At 41.8% G+C, this 9,151-nt stretch overlaps 1 protein-coding gene across 1 annotated transcript in view; it reads right to left on the minus strand.

Moving 5' to 3' along the window:
* Positions 1-9,151, minus strand: part of OSTN (osteocrin) — a 14,153-nt gene that overhangs the window by 1,434 nt on the left and 3,568 nt on the right. Inside the window, exons 2-3 of the mRNA XM_009075950.1 lie at positions 5,487-5,585; positions 2,489-2,706 (exon numbers count right to left, since the gene is read on the minus strand). Coding sequence (XP_009074198.1) covers positions 2,489-2,706; positions 5,487-5,585 — 317 coding nt within the window. The remainder of the gene's footprint in view (positions 1-2,488; positions 2,707-5,486; positions 5,586-9,151) is intronic.

Raw genomic sequence — 9,151 nt, forward strand, 5'->3', positions numbered from 1 at the left:
GTGCCAGCAGTGCTAGGCTCACTCACCCTGGAGCTTTGGGGCTCAGCACATCCCACCCAGAACTCTGTAGTCCATGGGCTCATCCGAACGAGCTCCTTTCCTCACACCTCTTGGGCACATCATTCTAACATCCACAGCCTGGCTGCCTCTTTTCTAGCTGCTTTTCAGATGAGGTCCCAAAATGGGAACTGGTGGTGTATCGTGTATGTAGGGAACACCACACTGGTGATGCTGGAGCAGCTGCAGAGCACCACAAACGAAGGGAGAGATGTTTGTGTGGCTCTCGCTGTCCCTTCCTCAGCACCAGCATCGTTGCACCAAGCCATGGGGAAAGCAAAGGGAAGGAAAGCCAAGAGCTGATGCTCAGCCTCATGGGCAGCACTGCTTTCCCCCCAGGTGTAGGTAAAACCTTGTGGGGGCAGGTGGAGCCGTGAGCGGCCAGAGCCGAACGGAGCCTGCCTGGAGCACTGGGAATTAACTCCCCGGGCTGGAATTGGACTGCGCCGTTTCTGCATCATTAGCTGTGACACCGTCGTGCTCTGTGGTGAAACAGAGCAGGGAAGTAAAGCGATGCCCAGGAGAAGGGCAGCGCGGCGGATCATCCCCTCCTGTGGCCACCCGTGCCCGATCCGCGCCGCCCCTCGCATCCCTGCGGCCGTTCCTTCCGAAAACAGCCTTCTCTCAGATTTCCCAGCCTCTTGCCTATGGATCTTTCTACCTCTCCTGAAGACTTATGCCTTCCTGCTTGCTTTTCCCACGCTTTCAAAGAGTTACGAATTGAGGTTGATGTGAAAGAGTAAGGTCTGGGATCACCTGTAATCGGTGGGTGCCAGAACAATCTGCTAAAATAATCTGCTCTTTTCCAAAGGTTTCTGTCTGTGCGAGGCACTACACACACTGTATTGATTCAGGGGGCTCGATCTATTTATCAGCTTTCACAAAGTAATTTCCTGGTTTCTAGAGGTAACTATCTCAACTCGTACAAGAATGAGCTGTTATCCACTGGGTGAATAACCATATCAGGGTGCTCAGACCTCTGTTTTACTCCTCCAAGCACTGCAGCCTCTGCCTGTTTCCAGCAGAAGGTACAGCCTTACTATTGTTCCATAGCACCCATCTCTTCTGTGGTCCATGCTGATGATAGTATCAGACTATAAATGCAGTGGTCAAGGCAGCTCAGATGGTGCTAATAAATGACTCTACCCCAAACTTAAAAACTAATCAGCTCCCTTAAAGTGATAATTCCAATGAAAAACTGCAAACTGTGCTGATGATGCTGAGAAAAGGGGAATTTTGGGCAACATGTCTCTTATTTGTGTGAGCTCATTATTCAGAGACAAGCTGTTAGAAAACTTGGACAATATTCACCACAATTTCCCTTTTTTCTTCCCCCTTGTACTGCATGTAGAATGGAACAAGAATTCCATCCAAAAAGTGTGAGACAAATCAGGAATATCATGTACCTTTGCAAAAAAAAAAGCACAGCAGCTTCAAAAGTGACCTATTTCTTCTCCTGGAAAGGGAAAACATGCTAAAAAGCAAATAAAGAATAAGCTGATCCTGATCTCTTGAAGAGGCACACAGAGCAGAATAGTTCTACTCAAAGTTTTAAGAATTTTGTGTTTTATCACTTTTGGCTGCAGTCATACGATCTTAGTGGCAGACTGGGTGGATAAATGGAAAAACAACAAGAAAATATTGCAAAACCCTGTTTTAAAAAAATACTTGTAATGTTGACTGGCTCTCGTGAATACTTTCCACTTCCAGATTAAGCTTTAAGCAATACTTTGTGGCATTAGGGATTCCATCCAAAAGAAGACAGTTACCAGAAGGGAACAAGCTAAGCTCTTTCAGATACAGCAAACAGCCCCTTGAGATTTCCCCAAACTCACTGCCTCTCCCCAGACGTATTGAGCATCATTGCTTAGCCCTGTTATAAACCTGCTCATCTTCAAACATGTGCTGTGAAGGTATTGCTGTATTGATTAAACCCTGACTTATTCCAAGTTGATCAAGGTCTTGAAGCTCATTCTACTGTCTGTCTGCCCGTTTTCATGATGTATTGTTCATCTTGCTATTCAAAACATGCATCCATACCTTCCTTCCACCCCAGCCTTGGGAACACCTAGCCCTGCCCCTCTACTTTTAAACCTCAGGCATATTTTTGCTTTACATGGACTCATGACCAAAAATGTAGCTTTAAACAGTGTTAGTTCATATCAGTGAAATGAAGTGTACTGAAAAATCACATATGATTGAATGTTCTCTGTTAGCTTTATGATGCTGTAGGGGTAAATGAACTAGTGCATGTGTTATACATCACAGTTGAAGGATTATGCTCTGTGCAACTGGAGTGGTTTCTGAACACAGGCACTTTATAACTGACCAGGAAACCTGTTGGTGGCTAAAGATAACACATCAGCATCCAGAACACCTACCAACAGCCTTCTTCCAACTTTCTCACTGGTAGGAGTGTCTAAGAATTTACCTCTGTTTGCCTTTAGCATCCATAGAAGTTGAAGAAATTCTGTCAATGGGGGACCCAAATCCTGGGAAACTTCTTTTCTTCTTGGTCTCGGTCACCTCATTTTCCAGAGACACCAAGTCATCAAGAAGGAATAGTTTGGCTGCCAGGTTGGTGGCTGACTTCTCTTCACTAGCAATGGAATGTGCTCCCATGTCCAGAGCAGCAGAAGGCTCCAAAGTCTGCAAAAGAAAGCAATAGCATTTGTTAGGTGCTTGAGTTCCAGTAAAACCATTTCAACCAGTGTCACAGCGGCAGTCCTGTAAACACATAATCACTAGGACACTGAAATTGGGACAGTGTTTTGAAATAAAGTTCATTCTGTGAAATGTGGCCATTTTCTACCCACAGCATTTTGCCATAAAAGTCTGGGAATTTTTATTTTTATAGAATTGAACTTGCTTTTATTATCACTGCAAGAAATATCAAAAGCTATTACTTCACAAAGTCTATTTTTTTGCAGCCCATCCCACTATTCCTATCTCAGCACTGTGATTAGTATCACTTACAGCATGAGCTGAGTAATTTAATCCTTCTAAAAAATGCAACCACCATTACCCGACACCCATATCCATCCTGATAGTTTTCAGGAAACTGAGTTCTTGTTTTTCTAATGAATGCTATTAAGTAGTAATGAAAACTTATATTTTCCATTCAAAGCTGACAAATTAATTAATTGAAATTATGTAAAACATATCCCAAGATAAACTTGCTCAGCACTGACATTCAAAGGATTTATGCAGTAACACAATGCAGAGAGAAGGAAAGAGCTGTATATTGAATTGACACAGCAGTTTGAATCTCAGTTATGACATTAGGTTGAACACCATTTCAAAACCAAACTCTACTTTGCTCTCAGAATAGGTTAGAATATTGGAGTCTATCAAGACAGAAATGAAGCAAATCGAAGTGAAATTGTTGCTTTGCCTATAACAAAAATATAGGGCAGCAGCTAGTCTACAAAAGCAAGCTCAAATAGTTCTCTCTTCAGATGAAATGTTTGCCTTCTTTCTCCACTTGATTTTCACAGAATTAGATTTAAAAACAGGTGTTATTCTAACTTCAGAAGCACACCACTGTCTTATTCATATACAGTAGGTTTAGTATACAAGTAAAGGAAGGCATCACATTAATGGTGTAATATGCTTGTCTACAGTGGCCTACACCATAGTTGTGGTGGGGATGTTTCCTCTACTGATGGGTGGCATAACTAGTGATGGAGTGTATAAAACTGTGACCTTTATGTGAGGAGGAGCACATGACCACAACGATCACGGTTAATGCTTTTGTAAAGGATCTCACATTGTCCTCTGACTTTGCTTTTTATGAGCCTCAAGTGCACAGAGCATTCCTTTCTGCTCTCTTTCAGGGTTATAAAACTTTCATAGAGGTTTGCAACAAAACTGTTGATTCCTTTGCAAAAGACTGAACTCTCCATTCTGGTTAGTGGGGATAAATACCTACAATAACACTTGAAACTAGAAGGTCAAGAATGAACTCTGCTCTTGAGTACTTTACAGTCCCACTTACTTTGTTGCAAAAAGATATAATAGAATTGTAAGAAGAGACAGCTAAAATGGTAATCAGAAGTAGAAAACAGTTTTCTTATCGTGAACCACTGAAAGAAGTGCAGCTTCACAGATGAGCAGAGATGAGAGTGGAGTATATGGGGTATGGTGGAGGGTTTGTAAACTTATGAACAGCAAAGATGTGAATAAAGACTAGCAAATTTTTCCTCAAGAGAAAGAGATCCTCAGTCCACCCAGTGAAGTCACCAGATGGTGGATTTAAAATAAATATAAGGAATTACTTTTTAAACACAGCATATAGATGAAGGGGAATGCATTGCCAAAGGAAATCATCGATACCGAGATTGTAAACTGTTTCAAAGACAAATTTGGGCCCTTCAGCAGCTAAAACATGCCCTGGTCCAGTGCAAATCTCTAGATCAAGAAGTTTCCAAATATATTCTATTCTTATATTCTTTTCACAAAAATGTATCACCGGTTGGGGCAGGACACCAGGGCTCTGTGGCACCAGAACAGAAGCTGGTGCAACACAGACATGGGGAGTGGTTTCCCCAAGCCCCATTTTCTATAGCAAACGTTATGTTTTACAATCAGGGCATGCTTATGTGAGACTGAGAGCAAGGTAGAAGGATCCATCAGCATTTTTCAGTGTACATCTAACTTCTAAGGTGAACTTCAAACCTATGTAAAGACCCTACGGCCAAACAGTGCTACTTTGATTAAACTTTTAGATACTTGATTTGTGGTTGGGTTTTATATTTTAATGGCATGAAACTGTTACATAAATACCTTTCCTGCCAAGTCTAGCTTGTGTCAAGATGACATAAAAGTAGAGAATGCAATAGAAGTGTTTTCAGGTGCAAACCCTACATATTGTCCTGGATGAAACATGGTAGAAGTATTTTCAGGTGCAACCCCTACATATTGTCCTGGATGAAACATGAGTCAACTCTCCCATTTCTTCCTCTGCTTTCCTTCTCAAGCTTCAGAATATGACTGCTCCTTTGCCCCTCCTGGTCTATTCTGTCTCGTTTAATCTGTAACTTTTGTGCAGGTGATCTTCTCCCAGGGATCTCCTTATGTCTTCTGAAAGCTGCAATTATTTGTCTGTCAGGTGTTCAGTTTGCTTTCCCCCCTGCTATCACCTCTTTCCCCTCTTTAGGAACTTCTCTATCCACTGGTCAATGTTTTAACACACAGAAAATACCATGGTGTGTCTGGAGAGGTTGTGTGAATTTGGGTGAGACTTCATTCTGTCTGTCCTCCCAGAGCCATGCAATTTGCATCTCTGTCTCAGTAGTCAACTGCCCTTGCAGAGTCAATACTGTTCATTCACTTTCCCACACTGGATGCCCTGGTGTCTTCCACACTCGGTGGCCAGAAACACCCAAAGAAGAGCAGTTATGTGACAACCACTAGGAGCATTTACCTACCTCTGGAGCTGCCTCTGCAAGGAGCACTGAGCTCGAGTGCCACCGCAGCAGGGCAATCACAAGGGCCAAATGCACCACTACAAGCTGGAACTGCAGCATCTGCAAAGAAGAACAATCTGTTAATGACTCCACAGCTATGGTCCCCAAGGAATCTTGCTCAAAATGCCTTAAAGAAGTAAAAGCAAAGGAAAACTCTATTCCCATGGCTGTTAAAATGTTTTATCTGACAGCATTACTGCATAACACTCAGAAATCAGACAGTGCCAACTGAATGCTTTTCACCTTTGCATGCAGAATCAGCTCCCTCCTCTGCTCCTTTACAGCCCTGCAAACCTTTTGATTCCTTTCTGCACTGTGGTGCAGTCCTTGCAGCAGCAGCAATGAATGCAAATGTGTGTTAAAACCAGATGAACTAGATGCTCACTTGTGAGCAGAGAGACTTTGGCTTGTAGCCACTCAGGTTGACCCTGACCTCCCCACATGCTGGAGAGGTGCTTAAAGCTGTGGCAGATACCACATATCTTTCCAGCAGCATTGTGAAGCCAAGGCTGTGTTTCACTAGCCCTCAATACAACCTAACGGTAGCCACAACTTCCAGTGAGATCCTGGAATAAAATTATCCAGCTCACACACCTGGGAAGAACTTGCATACAAATATGTTACTCAGAATGGTAGTGGTCTGACCATATGTCACTGCTGCAGAACTGCAGATGCCTAAGATCCTTTAAATAACACAGGGAGGGACAAGTTTTGGGAGGCTCAGGATTGGGAAGCTGCTTGCTACAGGGGTTATCTTTGGTCATGGATTTAGCCTACATTGTTTAATCCTTTGTTTGGATCTAGCTCTTAAAACCTGATGTGCCTCCAGCTCACCCAGGTGGGAATATTTCAGCTGATATTAATAAGAACTAGGCTGGGGCCACTAGTGCCAAAAGCGTCTGCTAATTTGCTGATTTCTCTGTCTCCAGGTCCTGCCCCAGAGTATAATTCAAGTCTGATTCTGCTATTCTTTGCTGACTCTCCACTTGGCAAAAGTGGAAATGGAAAGGATGTATAAATACATTTCTATGATGTATGATAGTTGTTTTATCCTCTGTGTAGACAATTTCTCATTAGATCAAGCAGAAAACACATGGTGAAAAAATGGTTTGTACTTTTTCTCTACACCACAAAAGAGAAAACCCTCAAAAGCATTTGGAATCCAGTTTTAAAAAGTAATGATATAATATTTGCAGCATTGTTTCTCAAAACTGTTTCTTGCTTGTCTTCTTCAATTCATTTTACATGTGCTTATGTTATTTGGTTACCCCATTATATATTTTTCCTTTTTTCTATATTGTCCATGAGGGATCAGCAGTGAGGAAGAAAGCTGCTGGTTACTATGTAGGGGTGAGGCAGACTTAAGTGACTGGAATCAAAAGCAAAGTCAAAGCAGTAAGCCAGGGGGTACCACTGTCTCCAAGTCGGATAGCAAGAGCCATTAAAGTCAGACAAGGCTCTGTCTGGGTGTTTTTAGAGCTGTAACCCTCTACAATGTATATTTTTGTATGTGGGTGTGCATTGAAATTTGAAGTAGCAGTCTACTACCTTCACAGGTAACCACATCCTGATTATTTGGATACAGAGATGTAAAAATAAATGGCAAGGTTAAGAACACATGTTTATTACAGTCTAAGATCTGTGCTGGTATTCATTCAACCCAAAGACCAAAGAGCTAAAAATCGCAACCGGTACACTAATCAAAATAAACATTAAGGCACCTGCAACACAAAACACATTTGATTAACTGGTCAGAACTCAACACCAGTGAAATTAGAAGCAGAGGAAATTGTAAGGACTTAAATCTTGGCTCTAGTTCCCATGGAAATGAGCAGCTAAGCAGCAGTGTCACTGACTGAAAAGGGAGCAAAACTTCAGTCCAGCAAGTTTCTGTTGTACTGATTTTTGTGCAGTGATGGGACCAAGGCAGGAGAAAGAAGAAGGGTTGTTCTAGTGAAGCAGTTTAGCTCTAGAAAAGCATTTGTAAAACTAATGGTGCAATGAGGAGTGTGTAAATATAGTTAAAAATTACACTTTCTTCTGCCAGTCTAGGACTTAGCCTTCCACCTTCAGCCATGTCATAGGACCATAGTTGTTGAAAGCAGTTGTTGGTTTTCCTCCATGAACTCATCTGTTGCAATTGGGCAAGCAGAGCCCTCCTACCAAAAGGGTTATTCCCAGACCTGCACTGGCTATTGCTTCACCCCACCCATGTTTTATTTTGACACATTCCAAAGAGACCTTAAGTGAGGCTTGACAGAATTTGTTACTGAAGAAGAATAGGCAAAACTCTGACAAGCCTTTGCAAGATGCACACTTGCTATATGTATTGAATTTCCATCCTTGCAGAAAATTCTTCATCACCAGTTTCACAGAGCTAGGTCAGGGACTGGGTTATAATTCCATGCCTTTAGTATCTCACAGTCTGGTGTTATCTGGCATAAAATATGCTTTACCCTTCTCTAAATGTAATTGCAAGTCTGAAATTCAGACATATTTATGTGTCTTAGTGATATTTAAGCTTGAAATGTGTCAAAAATAGAATTCCTCATATAATTAGGTATTTTTGTTGCAGGTCCAATTAAAATAAAATTAAAGATAAAAACAAAAACATTATTCTACCTTATCAAAGCAGGATAAACATACAAAACTTTTACTTAGGAATCTTTGCAGAGCCATTTTGCAAGAAAAAATCACAAGAAAGTGAAACTCTTTACCAAACAGAAACTGTTAAGTCTCCAACATCAAACTTAAGGACTTAAAAGATGTTTTTCTTTTAAAGAAAAAAAAACAAAAAACCAAAATGACATTCTGAAGATAAGTGGGCTGAACAAACCCCAGACAGAACGCAATTCATCACCAAGCTCCAAACCCATTGCCTGTCAAAAATGGTAACAGCTATCATTGTTCTTACCCATTTGAACTATCATATTTCACATTACTGTGGAGATTACTCTGCAAGTATAAATCACAAGGGCTTTATTTTTCTTGCTGGCCTGTTAGAAAGAGAACTGAGGCAAGACATCATGCCTTGCACTGTAATCTTTCACTTCAGCTGCCACTATATATTGATGACTATGCTCTGCTTGTTGCTGCAACACCAACAGCCCAAGCTCAGCTGCAAACGAGGACCTTGTCCTTCCAATGAGAACCTTATGGCTGAGCCCAGAAGCCCTTGAGGCTTAGTCCTGGATGCTCCCAAACTGACCTGATGCTGAGCCAAGGCATGACTGTCCCTTAGGCACTGAGAGTCTCATGGCAATGCCTCTCGGATCTCCAGTCCTTCTCTTGTATGAACACTGGGATAATACTGGTAAACCTCCATCACCTGTTAGCTAGGAAGATCTCTCATACCATGCAGATTCCAGCCAGCTGGAGGAAATCACGGCTGTGTCTGTGAGCCAGTTACTGAGGTATTTTGTTGCTGTTCCAGTGGCACAAACCAGAATATTTTCTGCTGCTACCTACCTTAATCAAATGCACCATTTGGGTACATTGGCCTCATTAGCCTCGGATTGCACACCTGATGGGAATATATCTTGGCCAAAAATGATGGATGATTATCTTACCAAAAGAACAACTTATAAATGTTTTGTGTGAAGCTGTAAGAATAAGTCTGCTCCTGC

This window comes from Acanthisitta chloris, unplaced genomic scaffold, assembly GCF_000695815.1.
Source record: "Acanthisitta chloris isolate BGI_N310 unplaced genomic scaffold, ASM69581v1 scaffold6530, whole genome shotgun sequence".
NCBI lineage: Eukaryota > Metazoa > Chordata > Aves > Passeriformes > Acanthisittidae > Acanthisitta > Acanthisitta chloris.